The sequence below is a fragment of the Xenopus tropicalis genome, chromosome 1, assembly GCF_000004195.4.
Source record: "Xenopus tropicalis strain Nigerian chromosome 1, UCB_Xtro_10.0, whole genome shotgun sequence".
NCBI lineage: Eukaryota > Metazoa > Chordata > Amphibia > Anura > Pipidae > Xenopus > Xenopus tropicalis.
In genome coordinates, this window is record NC_030677.2 from 5,557,672 (window position 1) to 5,572,190 (window position 14,519).

General features: G+C 43.9%; 1 protein-coding gene across 1 annotated transcript in view; it reads left to right on the forward strand.

Moving 5' to 3' along the window:
* The first annotated feature begins 8,385 nt into the window (after positions 1-8,385).
* LOC116408400 (vomeronasal type-2 receptor 26-like) overlaps positions 8,386-14,519 on the forward strand; it is a 19,152-nt gene continuing 13,018 nt past the window's right edge. The window contains exon 1 of the mRNA XM_031895180.1: positions 8,386-8,438. Within this exon, the coding sequence (XP_031751040.1) occupies positions 8,386-8,438 (53 nt within the window). The remainder of the gene's footprint in view (positions 8,439-14,519) is intronic.

Below are 14,519 nucleotides of genomic sequence, written 5' to 3' on the forward strand. Positions count from 1 at the left end.
AGGTGGGTCGCGGGCCGCCAGTTGGACAGCACTGCTCTAAATGATTGGACTTCAAGGTTTTCAGTTTTGCACTAAATAATAATAATAATAATTGAAATCTAACCCTGAGGTTACAGTAACAGATATGATATTCACAGCAAACTATACATTTGGGGGGGTAGATATTTCTGGGGAGACAGGAGAAATCTCTTGCCACTGACCCAGTGCACAATATGGGCCCAGGGATCGGTGTTATCAGGAAAAGGGAATCGTCCCAGCATGCCCCCTACTGGCTGGGCTGCCTTAGGGCTCTGTAATATCAGAATATGGGAACAGGGAACTTGCAAAATGAACTGACCCCCCACATCAGGACCAGTGATATTGTAATTGTAGTGTTAACTGATATATTTATTAAACTAACTCAAAATGTTTCTTTAAAATACAGAACTCATATAAGGACATTAAAAAGAAGAATAATAAGAAAGTGCTGAATCTGTTAATATAAATCTCCATCTAATGAATCTGCTGTTTGTGTATTTGATGCAAAGAGTTAACAGACTTTTCCTGAAGTTCAGTTGTTGCTGTACTGTAACTACAAGGAGCCCTTAGTGATTTGGGCTAATTACAACAAACAGCCCCATGAATAACATGAATAGCGCCTCAGTATCCGGCTGTCAGTAGGTGAGACCCCCGGGGGGATCTATATCCAACTTATATAATTACAGGGATCACTCACATAACTGCTCAGCAAACTTTTGTTTAGAAAATGCCGTCCCGCTGGGTCTCAGGCTGATTGGTTCCCTGAGGGAACGGCACGAGCTCTATGGGATGTTCTGGTTATTCCCGGCACTCGGGGATCTGCCATCGAGTCTCACACGGATCTCCTGTTACTTTCATAGGAACAAAGCTGAGCGTTGGTTTAAAGTGACACAAAACATTTTACTTCGCATTCACCTGAACTGGTTCCTGCACTTATGTAATGGCGTTATTTCTGCTGAATTCACATTTTACTGATTTTCAATGATTTTGTGAAAAATAAAATTGTTATATCCTATCCCCACAGTCAAAGGGCCCTAAAATTGGAAACAAAAATGGAAACAGAAACTCATATTAGTGAGGTGCCCTTTTCTCATTGGATCATAAGGCACTGGCTCTATCCCCATGATGGTGGCCTTCATTAAAGTCCAGGGGACATTTGGGGGTAGATTTATCAAAACTCACTTTAAAAAAAAAAAAAACACCAAAAAAAATCAGAATTTACGCAATCACATGGAACAACATTCTCTTTATATTGACTTTGCAGCGAATTTCTACATTTTGCCACTGGCGAATTGTTCCGTGGAACTTCCAGAAAACTTTGTTGCGTAAAAATTTGCCGCGCAGAATTGTTTTTGTCGCGCATCAAATTGGGCGCGGTCATGTCAAAAAAAGCACAGACAACAAAAAAGACGTGGACGACAAAAAAAATCACGCAACAAATTTGTTTTATGATTTTTTTGCCATTTTGCAAGCTTTTTCATGGTTGAAAGTAATTATTAAAATACACAATTTGTAGCCTAGAAAGTACAATACGGTAGGGGGGGGGAGTGTAAGGGGCATATACAGTCACTGTGTTACATACAGAGAAACCTTTACAATGGGGCAGTTTATTCCCAGAGGGGCTGTTTGTAACAGCAAAGTGACTGGAACTTTTGTCACAGCTTCTGCCTCTGTTTCCAACCTTTGTAACTTATATTTGTTACACAGCTCAGTATTTGGGATCATTACAAGAGGGAAAGAGAAGCCGCACTAAGGATTCAGCTAAAGTCTCGCCCCAAGCTCAAAAGGCCTTTAGTTTTTAAGAGAGCAGCCAGACAGGACTGTGATTGGTTGGCCTGTATGCATGTTTAATAGTGACCAGACCAAGCAGGCAGGGGAAAGAAGAATATTGTGAGTGGATCCCTAAGCTCAGGTCACTGACATCAGCCAAAAGCAAACTGAGCATGTGCAGTAGTTGGGCAAAAGATGGAGAGCTACTGTGGGCATCTTCAGGGGCATGGATCTTTATTTCTATAGAGCTTTGGTGACTTTGGGCTGATACAAGGGCCCAAAACACATAGCTAAACATTCCTAGACATAACCTTTTTTAGGCTTTAGTTGTCCTTTAACACATCAGGAGAGGAGCGGTCAGGCAGGGAAAGCGCAGGTAAGGGCCTTTTCCAACCCTAGTTATTATACAGAAATCCTGCTCTGGTTATTTTGAGCTTGGGGCAAGACTTTTCCTTCTACCAAGTATTGATCCCAATACTGAGCTGTACAGTACATCAAGTGTTTATGAAGCCAGTTAAATGGGGGTTTGTATGCATTACACACGGGGAGAGGCCAAACTGTGCCAGTAGGTGTATAGGCAGAACAACATGTACAGGGGAACCTCTGCACAAACACTATGTTCCTTCCCAGGCATGCTGATTTGCAAAGTGACTGACACTGAGCTCAGAGTTTGTGTCTCACTATTATAAACAGTGTATGGAACCCCCAGTCTGTATGGAACCCCCAGTCTGTATGGCACCCCCAGTCTGTATGGCACCCCCAGTCTATTTAGCAAACCCTGGCGTTGGTTGTTACATAGTATAAATTATGGAGACTGTGTCTGAAAGTTTGTGCATTGGCAGTAATGTAGCTAATGAGGTACAACTGAGATGTGATTATTGCTAATTGTGATGAAGCTGAAGCTTGATGATAGCGGAGGGGCTGTGTTCCCATTAGGGAAGAGCTGCTGGCTTATTTTTTGTGGTGGGTTTTGCACATGCTCATTATGCCTAATCAGCTTCACTTCCTTTGCCCCAGCCATTAGGTGGGTGGGAGGTATTTTTCTTTTATTCCTTCCAGCTGGAGCCTTTCCAAGCCAATTAATGGCATTGCACCCACACACTTCACCACCCTTTTTGTGTTTGATTTGTGCACGCTGTATAGGTGTCATAGTCCTCTGGGCTTGACCCTAGGCCAAGACTTGGTGGGTCTCACCCTAGCTTCGGCGAAGGTGGATCTGCCCGCACATGCTGTTCATTGGCAAAAGCCTTGGGCACATAAGCATCAGAGCCCGTGCCTTCGGGTAGGACTCACTGGCAATGACTCAACATTGTGTCTGTAAGTTAAATTCTACATTTTCAGGGGAAGTCTGTATGTGGGGCTAGAGTTGGGTTGGGATCTTTTGGGAAAGAGATACAAATGACAGAATTTGAGCTTCAGGTAAAAGACATTTTCTGCCGGCAGGATTATATATTGCTTAGATCATATGAGTTTCTATAATGTTTGTAGTCTAATTCCAGGCAGTGTCATTCTGTGGCTACTAAAGCAAATAAAGTGCTGTCTTGTATAAACAGGGCATTGACTCAAGGGATGAGAACATAATTTTGCCCCTTTATAGGTCCCTGGTAAGGCCTCACCTTGAGTATGGGGGGCAGTAACAGTGAGTATGGGGGGCAGTAACAGTGAGTATGGGGGGCAGTAACAGTGAGTATGGGGGGCAGTAACAGTGAGTATGGGGGGCAGTAACAGTGAGTATGGGGGGCAGTACAGTAACATGAGTATGGGGCAGTACAGTGAGTATGGGGGGCAGTAACAGTGAGTATGGGGGGGGGGGCAGTAACAGTGAGTATGGGGGGCAGTAACAGTGAGTATGGGGGGCAGTAACAGTGAGTATGGGGGCAGTTTTGGGCTCCAGTCCTTAAGAAGGATATTAATGAGCTGGAGAGAGTGCAGAGACGTGCAACTAAACTGGTTAAGGGGATGGAAGGGTTAAACTATGAGGTTAGACTGTCAGGGTTGGGGTTGTTTTCTCTGGAAAAGAGGCGCTTGCGAGGGGACATGATTACTCTGTACAAGTACATTAGGGGGGATTATAGGCAGATGGGGGGGTTCTTTTTTCCCATAAAAACAATCAGCGCACCAGAGGTCACCCCTTTAGATTAGAGGAACGGAGCTTCCATTTGAAGCAGCGTCGGGGGTTCCTCACGGTGAGGGCAGTGAGGGGGTTGGGGAATGCCCTGCCGGGGGATGTTGGGTAGGGGGTTCCTCACGGTGAGGGCAGTGAGGGGGTTGGGGAATGCCCTGCCGGGGGATGTTGGGTAGGGGGTTCCTCACGGTGAGGGCAGTGAGGGGGTTGGGGAATGCCCTGCCGGGGGATGTTGGGTAGGGGGTTCCTCACGGTGAGGGCAGTGAGGGGGTTGGGGAATGCCCTTCCTAGTGATGTGGTAATGGCAGACTCTGTTAATGCCTTTAAGAGGGGCCTGGATGAGTTTTTGAACAAGCAGAATACCCAAGGCTATTGTGATACTAATATCTACAATTAGTATTATTGGTTGTATTTATAGTTTGTGAGTGTATAGTTTGTGAGTGTATAGTTTGTGAGTGTATAGATTGGTTAGTATAGGTTGTGTGCTGGGTTTACTCGGATGGGTTGAACTTGATGGACAATGGTCTTTTTTCAACCCTATGTAACTATGTAACTATGTATCTGTGTGTGTGGATATTTTTGAAAGATTTAACATGAAACATGGCTCCTTTGGAGGTTTTGATGTGCTCCCGCTATACTTTATGGAGGAAAAACCTCCATGGAAACCTGAAATTTTGGGTGAAGCTCAGGCCTGACCCGGATGGCATTGGAGGGGTTAAGCACCTTCTGGCAAATGTTTCTATTGCTGGGAACAGGGTTTTTTGTTTTTTTTTTGTATTATCCTGGCCAACCCAAGTACTGTAGGCAATGTTTTACTTATGGCCATATCTGTGATGCCTGCCCTAAGGGTAAGTGCTGGGGCAATTGTGCTAATGTGGGCCATGAATCTGGTGCTTGCATGCAGCCAAGGTGGTGGGATATATGGGGAAGCCAGGAGCATCCGGCTAGAAACTGCCCCAGAGTTTGAGCAGCTGGGGTGCCCTATGCAGGGATTGTGAGAAGGGCTGAACCCCCTGAGGCTGAAGGGGTGAGGGAATATGGGGGGGCTGTCTCTGAGGGACAATTCTGAAAATGTTGTAGCTGAAACGGAATAATTCCCTGTGATTGAGCCAATAGCTGAGGGGGCTACACTGGAGAGTGTGGGGGAGGGGCCTAGAGTGGAAGGGGGTGGGGCCCGTGATGGGAGCCAAACTGCAGGTGTATTGGAGGAATTCTTGATTGAAAGTGCCGAGAGTCCACTTTCTGATGGAAATATCACTGGAGAGATCGTCTGGGACACGGCTGGGGATGAGGTGGAGGAGTCAATGGACGTGCAAAGTGGTTATAAAGATCTTGCTGTGCATGAAGTGTGTAGTCTGGCTAATAGAGCTAAACCATCTCCTCTCTTTACTGCTGGGGATTTGGGGGAGGAGGTCGCTTCATGTTCCAGCCCCAAGACTCCTGCAATTTTCAGGGAAGCCGTACAATCCAAAGCTACTGGGAAAGCGAGAGTGTGGGGAACCCGCAGAATGTTTGTTTCTTCAGCTTTGGTTCTAGAGCAGGGGTCAGGAACCTTTTTGGCTGAGAGAGCCATAAACACCACATATTTTAAAATCTAATTCCGTGAGAGCCATACAATATGTTTAGCCGCGGATGCTACGGGGCAAGGTAGGGTGGGTCCCAAGGATGCCGGATGCGATGCAAAGGAGGGCGTGGCCTGCAATCGGCGGATAGAAGACGTATTCTAATACTTAGAACACATCTTCTATCCGCCGAGCACAGGCCACGCCCCCGTTATTATTTTTATTAAAGATTTGGCAGTGACCCAGATGCAACCATCAAAAGAGCCACATCTGGCTCTCGAGCCATAGGTTCCCTACCCCTGTTCTAGAGAATCCTAATATGCCTGCATGATGTAACAACTGCACATTTGCATGTCTCTAAAAATAGTCTCCCTAAGTGTAAGGGGGTTCGTATCAGTGGGGAAGAGGGCGGCTGTGCTGGCATTATTTGCATGATTTGGGTGTTTTCTGTTTCTGGGAATGTGTCTTCAGTTCTTTCCTTTAAAAGATTGAGTGGAACTATGGAAACACTCTTTGGTCTAAATTAGAGAGCACTGAAAGTGCGGACCTGGGGGTATTGATTAATAATGTGAATATAACAGTCAGTCAGTATATGGGGGTTGTTCTTGGAGAGTGTTAAAGGGGCACTAAACCCTGCTGCCCAGCGTGGCTCAACCAAACTTTACTCAGCTGTTGCCGGATTACAAATCTCAGAATAATTTAACAACAATAATAATAATTTAATAATTTGAGGCATGCTGTGAGCTGTAGTCCAGCAACATCAGGGTTGCATTCTTAAAGCAATATTGCACAATAAAACTTTCCCAGCTCTCTAGGGCCCGCATTGGCAGAAATGCAAAAGAATCCTCCAATGAGAATCCCAGCTGATGTGAGTAAATCCGGCTCCCTGTTCTCTGTTCCTGCAATTGGAGTTGGGAGCAATAAGCACAGTTTCCCAGCACTGAACAAGTCTGTCCCTTTATCCCCATGTCTGATTCCTGTGCCATATAATGACGGGAAAATGCCATCATTATCTCTATATGTAAGGTACCAGCAAGGGGCCTGACACAGTGCTGGGAATCAGCATTCTCATTGGTCAATTTTATTGCATTTATAATCAAGTTTTTGATCAGTAGAATTCTCAGTGGTGAGATTGCTTTGATCTCTATTTTTTTTTTACAACTTCTATAGCAAAACTAGGGGGCGCAGTAGAACAACATCATGATTGGGTTTCCATCCCCTTTAACTTAACAGCACAGGGTGCGGTGCCAATCACTAGTACAGCAAGCACAATGGCACATTCCCTCCAGGCCAAACCCCATGACGCTGAGGTTGGACCTGCTGGGAAGGCAGGAAGTTATGGGGGAGCAAAGGGGGGGGCCCATAAGCAATGTTACTGTGATTATGTCAGGGAATTTGTCAGGGTCTAATTGCGTAGTTTATTTCAGGGGAAATCCAGGCATATCTTCCTCTCTAAGGTGGAGAATTTAGAGAAGGGGGAAAATGCAACTCCTTCTATAGGAAACTTCAATATGGCCGTACCCCCCGACAGAGCTGTGCAATGGGGCACCCTAAAATCAGTCACTTTGCATATGCAAATCAGCATGCCTGGGAAGGTATATAGTGTCTGTGCAATGGTTTCCCTGTACTTAGCGTGGGGTTTTGCCTATAGACCTTCTGCCTTTTCCCCCATGGTGAATGGACTGGGCACATGCTGGGGGTACTGTAGTAGGTCTAAGGGATGTTTTATAACTGTATGAACAAGTGTAGCCTTTGGGCAAAGGTGAATCCAATGATCCTTGCCCCTTAGTGCCTTTTGGCCTGTGGGTCAGGGATAAAGGGGTTTTTATAAGCCTTTGGGTGAATGTGAGGCCAACAACCTTTGTGCCTTTTGCACTGTGCGTTGGGGAAAAAGGGTCTCTCCCTAACCTTCAGGTGAAGGTGAGTTATTGACCCTTTTGGCCTGGTGATCTTGGATAAAGAGGCTCGCCCTAGCCTTTGTGTGAAGGTTCCCATTGACCCTTGCACCTAAGTGCCTTTTGGCCTGGGGCTCGCCCGATAAAGGGGCTCGCCCGATAAAGGGGCTCGCCCGATAAAGGGGCTCGCCCTAGCCTTTGTATGAAGGTTCCCATTGACCCTTGCACCTAAGTGCCTTTTGGCCTGGGGGTCGTGGGATAAAGGGGCTCGCCTGATAAAGGGGCTCGCCTGATAAAGGGGCTCGCCCTAGCCTTTGTATGAAGGTTCCCATTGACCCTTGCACCTAAGTGCCTTTTGGCCTGGGGGTCGTGGGATAAAGGGGCGCGCCCTAGCCTTTGTGTGAAGGTTCCCATTGACCCTTGCACCTAAGTGCCTTTTGGCCTGGGGGTTGTGGGATAAAGGGGCGCGCCCTAGCCTTTGTGTGAAGGTTCCCATTAACCCTTGCACCTAAGTGCCTTTTGGCCTGGGGGTCGTGGGAATAAAGGGGCGCGCCCTAGCCTTTGTGTGAAGGTTCCCATTGACCCTTGCACCTAAGTGCCTTTTGGCCTGGGGGTCGTGGGATAAAGGGGCGCGCCCTAGCCTTTGTGTGAAGGTTCCCATTGACCCTTGCACCTAAGTGCCTTTTGGCCTGGGATAAAGGGGCTCACCCTAACAGTAAGTCAAAAGAAAGAAAGAAAGTAAGTTTTGTGTATAGAGTTGCTGGGGTCTTGAACTGATTCCATAAGGAGCAGGTTGTAGTACAAGGAATACGGCTTCATCTAAAGCTGGGGTGTGCTATATTGGGGTTCCTTATAATGAGATATGGGGCAGTTTAATGGCTCTCTATATTATATAAACTAAGGTGAATAAGTGCACTTGCCGCAGAGGCAAAAGAACCTCCTACAGATCCAGCCAGTTTATCATTTCACTCATTTCATTATTTATATAAATATATTGCCCGAGTGGGGGGAGATCATGGGGCTCATTACGTCTGCAGGACTCACCATTATGCAACAGAACAGAGAAAGGTAAGGAAATTCAGCTTTTAGGTAATATAATAATGAAACAAATATTTTTATATTTTTAATGTTAAAGCAGTTGTTTTGTGGAAAGGTTTTATTGTGCAATATTGCTTTAAGAATACAGCCCTGATGTTGCTGGACTACAGCTCCCAGCATGCCTCACCCTTCATTATATGTTACATTATTCTGGGATTTGTAGTCCGGCAGCAGCTGAGTAAAGTTTGGTTGAGCAGCGCTGGGCAGCAGGGTTTAGTTTCCCTTTAAAGGACAACTAAAGCCTAAAAAAGAATATGTCTAGAAATGTTTAGCTATGTGTTTTGGGCCCTTGTACCAGCCCAAAGTCACCAAAGCTCTATAGAAATAAAGCCCCATGCCCCTGAAGATGCCCACAGTAGCTCTCCATCTTTTGCCTTGCCCAACTACTGCTCAGTCTGCTCTTGGCTGATGTCAGTGACCTTAGCTTAGGGATCGACCAACCAATCACAGTCCTGTCTGGCTGCTCTCTTAAAAACTAAAGGCCTTTTGAGCTTGGGGCGAGACTTTAGCTGAATCCTTAGTGCGGCTTCTCTTTCCCCCTTGTAATGATCCCAAATACTGAGCTGTGTAACAAATATAAGTTACAGAGGTTGGAAACAGAGGCAGAAGCTGTGACAAAAGTTCCAGTCACTTTGCTGTTACAAACAGCCCCTCTGGGAATAAACTGCCCCATTGTAAAGGTTTCTCTGTATGTAACACAGTGACTGTATATGCCCCTTATGACTATTGGATCAGATATTCTGACTACTAATTACGCTGTCATGTGACTTATTTTGTTGTTTCATTGATTTGCGCAATTTTTGTGGTTTTATTGCATTTTTATCCCTATATTAGTGTTTCTGATCTGTTTTTAGCGTAGCTTTGCCATGTGTAACTTTGGCGTAGAAAAATAACTTTACCTATTTTGAATTCATCAGAATGTGTACTTTCCAAAACTATATGGTTTTCTAGGGTCTCTGTATAGTTAGGGGGGTTACGGTACATAATACGCTGTCAGGGGGCTCTGTATAGTTAGGGGGTGTTACGGCACATAATACGCTGACAGGGGGCTCTGTATAGTTGGGGGGGTTACGGCACATAAAACGCTGACAGGGGGCTCTGTATAGTTAGGGGGGTTACGGCACATAATACGCTGACAGGGGGCTCTGTGTGCAAAACTGAGTTGGCAGGTGAGAAATCCATATGCGCTATTTTTATTTTGGGGTCAGTACATACCACAGACTTTGGTATATCTATGCATATTGGGCATCAAACTGTTCAGTAGACCTTTGGTGTTTTTTATGCGATTTTCTGAAATGTCATAAAAACCATTAACTTTAGGAAAGCTTTGCAGGTACTTTGGTGTAGAAAGGACTCTTTACCCATGTTGGATTTGTCAGAATGTGTACTTTCCAAAAATATAGGGTTTTTAGCGGTCACCCTACATTTCTGCAATTTCTATCCCTCATAAAACTGCCGTGTGCTTATGAATTAGGTAAAGAGAAGCCATGAAATTAGTGGCACAAGGTATATTTTGGGGTCTCTAAGTGCCATGTGCTTTGATAAACCTATGTACAGTGGGCATCAAACTGTTCAGTGGACCTCTGGGGTTCATATTTAGGGGGTTTTATCTTGGTACCTAATGACCTGTAGAAAATAAGATGCTGCATATTGGAAGTTTTGAGGTGATTTTTGGAAATGCCATTAAAATCATCAAACTTAGGAAAGCTTTGCGGCTTGGTACTTTGCAGTAGAAAGACACGGGTACCCATTTTAGATTTGGGGGAATATGTACTTTCCAAAAATATATGACTTTCTGGGGTGAGTGTACTTTTTACTAGCTTTATCCCACATATAATGATGTAAATTGTTGATTTTGCAGAAGCTGAAATGACAGAAATGATAGATCATATGGGGGTATGTTCCCATTGGGGCCCCTACATGCCACATACTTAGGTAAACCTATACATATTGGGCATCAAACTGTTCAGGGGACCCCTGGAGTTCATATTTAGGGTGTTTTATCTGGTTACTTTATGACTTTTAGGAGATAAGATACTATAGACTGGAAGCTTTGAAGCGATGTTTAAAAAATTTCACTTATTTTGATAAAAACCAAAGTCGCAAAGCATTGCGACTTGGTAGTTTGGAGCAGACAGGCAGTTCTACCTATTCTGGATTCCCCAGAATCTGTTCTTTCTAAAAATGTATAATTTTCTGGGATAAACTGGGGAAGAACTTTTTTCTGGGATAAAATTTGGTAGTGTACTGCTGGGAGTTTTTGACCTATACATGTGGGAAATCTCCATAAAACTATATATATTTGGTATTGGCATGTTCAGGAGACATGGGACTTTCCAAATAAGTTGTATTTTCATGCATAAAATAATTTTTGTTTCTGCTGTATGTGTTTATATTATGGAAAAAAAATTCCATCTTTTAGACATTTAGAAGCCTATATCTTGTTACAGAATTAGAATTACACAAAAATTCCACCATATTTTGAAAACTTAGGTTGTCCTGAAAAAAACGATATATTGTTTTCCTGGGCAAACTAAAAGTCCCCCCAAGGAAAGGCCCCTAAAGTGAAAACTGTCTGGCAGTAGAAGTTCCGCTTTGTCCAAAATGGCTGGCAGTGAAAGGGTTAATATGGAACAGGCAGTGACTAGAGCAAGCATAGGAAAGAAGAATATTGTGAGTGGATCCCTAAGCTCAGTGACATCAGCCAAGAGCAGACTGAGCATGTGCAGTAGTTGGGCAAAAGATGGAGAGCTACTGTGGGCATCTTCAGGGGCATGGGGCTTTATTTCTTTTCTCTGTAATAATAAAACAGTATCTGTTCTTGATCCCAACTAAGATATAATTACCCCTTATTGGGGGCAGAACAGTCCTATTGGGTTTATTTCATGGTTAAATGATTCCCTTTTCTCTGTAATAATAAAACAGTACCTGTACTTGATCCCAACTAAGATATAATTACCCCTTATTGGGGCAGAACAGCCCTATTGGGTTTATTTCATGGTTAAATGATTCCCTTTTCTCTGTAATAATAAAACGGTACCTGTACTTGATCCCAACTAAGATATAATTACCCCTTATTGGGGCAGAACAGCCCTATTGGGTTTATTTCATGGTTAAATGATTCCCTTTTCTCTGTAATAATAAAACAGTACCTGTACTTGATCCCAACTAAGATATAATAACCCCTTATTGGGGGCAGAACAGCCCTATTGGGTTTATTTCATGGTTAAATTATTCCCTTTTCTCTGTAATAATAAAACAGTACCTGTACTTGATCCCAACTAAGATATAAATAATCCTTATTGGGGGTGAAACAATCCTATTCGGTTTAATTAATGTTTTATTGATTTTTTAGTAGACTTAAAGGACAACTAAAGCCTAAAAAAGAATTTGGCTAGAAATGCTTAGCTATGTGTTTTGGGCCCTTCTACCAGCCTAAAGTCACCAAAGCTGTATAGAAATAAAGCCCCATGCCCCTGAAGATGCCCACAGTAGCTCTCCATCTTTTGCCCAACTACTGCACATGCTCAGTCTGCTCTTGGCTGATGTCACTGAGCTTAGGGATCCACTCACAATATTCTTCTTTCCTATGCTTGCTCTAGTCACTGCCTGTTCCCTATTAAACATGCATACAGGCCAACCAATCACAGTCCTGTCTGGCTGCTCCCTATAAAACTCAAGTCCTGCTCTGGCACTTTGAGCTTGGGGCGAGACTTTAGCTGAATCCTTATTGTGGGACTTTTCTTTCCCCCTTGTTAGAAAGGATGGAAACATTGACAGAACTTAGAGAAACTGAATCCAGTGCAATTATTTTAAAACATAAAAATAGGTTGATTCTATCACTTATATACCATAGAGTGAAAACCCCATATACCCCTCCCACATAGGGAACAAACATAACATAAAAACACAACTTATTGTGCCCAAAGCAAAGTCAATGGAGATTCCTGCACTGACTGGTTATTATATAGAGAACACAAGCTGTGGCTAAAGTTTCAGTCACTTTACTTATACAGAACAGCCCCTCTGGGAATAAACTGCCCCATTGCAAAGGCTTTTTTATAAGTAACATATTGATTTACAACTTATGATCTCCCCCATGCCCCATGTACAGAGCATTATTGGCTTTAGTTGTGGGGATACAAACCATTGACTCCTGTCAAAGTGTATATGAAGCAGTTGCATGGGGGTGTGTGTGCATTACACACGGGGAGAGGCCAAACTGTGCCAGTAGGTGTATAGGCAGAACAACATGTACAGGGGAACCTCTGCACAAACACTATGTTCCTTCCCAGGCATGCTGATTTGCAAAGTGACTGACACTGAGCTCAGAGTTTGTGTCTCACTATTATAAACAGGCTGTGTATGGAACCCCCAGTCTGTCTGGCACCCCCCCAGGCTGCCTGGCACCCCCAGGCTGCTCAGCTGCCCTTTGCTTTGAAAAATGATTTGGTTGAGTTATAACTCTCAGCTTGGTATGAATGTCAATGTAAAATATTTGTAGAATGAGAACATTCAGAAGCTTTTTTTGTTTTTGTTTAGAAAGTGCATTAGTTTTCTGATAGATTGAGGGAAGTATGTATATGATGTGCTATAATCCCATGTGTATAATAGGGCAGCACTAGTTTATATGTACCTGTACCCATGATGCACCTGTGTCTCTGTGCTAATGGGATCATTTTGCCAGTATCATTTATGGGAATCCCCCTAGTACTCTATAGAGGTTGACGGAAAAAATTATAGATGCAAGAGAATTGACCAATGAGAATGCCATTTCGGTTCCCAGCACTATATCAGCCATTTTGATATTATCTTACATATAGAGATAATGATGGCATTTTCCCGTCATTATATGGCACAGGAATCAGACATGGGGATAAAGGGACAGACTTGTTCAGTGCTGGGAAACTGTGCTTATTGCTCCCAACTCCAATTGCAGGAACAGAGAACAGGGAGCCGGATTTACTCACATCAGCTGGGATTCTCATTGGGGGATTCTTTTGCATATTTATGCAGTTATTGGCTTTGTGCTGTTGTTTTGATAATTTACTACGTTCCCTAAGCTCCGCCTCCCAACAGCAGCCCAGAGCAAACTGAGCATGTGCAGGAGCCAGATCTTATAGAAGATGGTATAACAAAGTAACAATATGGCTGCCCCCTGTGGACAAATTTGAAAGCATAAATCCTTATTTTAATTAAGATTCTCAATCCCTGGGCTTGTGCAGTAAGTTCATAATGTTTATATCTATGTTCAGTATACAAAATAAGTGCAAGCAACGAATCCATGCTTGACAAAGGGGCTGTCCTAGCCTCGAAACATTGCATTTCCACAATAAAGGATTTTTTAAGGGCAAGGCCCGTATGTAGCTCTTGAGTGCCGTTGCTATTTGCTTGTTCAGTATACAAAATACAGCATTTCTAATTTTAGACTTTAGTTGTCCTTTAAGGTATGGAGATCCAAATTACAGAAAGACCCATTATCCAGGATACCCTTGGTCCCGAGCATTCTGGATATTGGGTCCTCTACCTGTAGTGTATATCAAATGTGCTCTACTCACTCTGTTACAGAAACTAGGTATAAGGATATTGTAATAAAGATATTGTAATCTAAATTGCTTTTCTTATTTATATATATAACTGTTTTCCTACTGAGCTAAAATTGTAAATGTAAAATTCATAAAAGGTCAGAGCTCCCCCGGTGTCGGTGCCTATATTCATTTTACTGAGCAAATCCTCTCTCTGCTCTCTATAAAATGAGGGTTGGATGAGCCGGGCCCCTTACTCTGTTCTACACACACAGCCCAACCCTGGGGCCCCTGTGTCTCTCTGTGCCACTGACTGTTACTGGGGCAAATCCTCTCTCTGCTCTCTATAAAATGAGGGTTGGATGAGCCGGGCCCCTTACTCTGTTCTACACACACAGCCCAACCCTGGGGCCCCTGTGTCTCTCTGTGCCACTGACTGTTACTGGGGCAAATCCTCTCTCTGCTCTCTATAAATGAGGGTTGGATGAGCCGGGCCCCTTACTCTGTTCTACACACACAGCCCAAC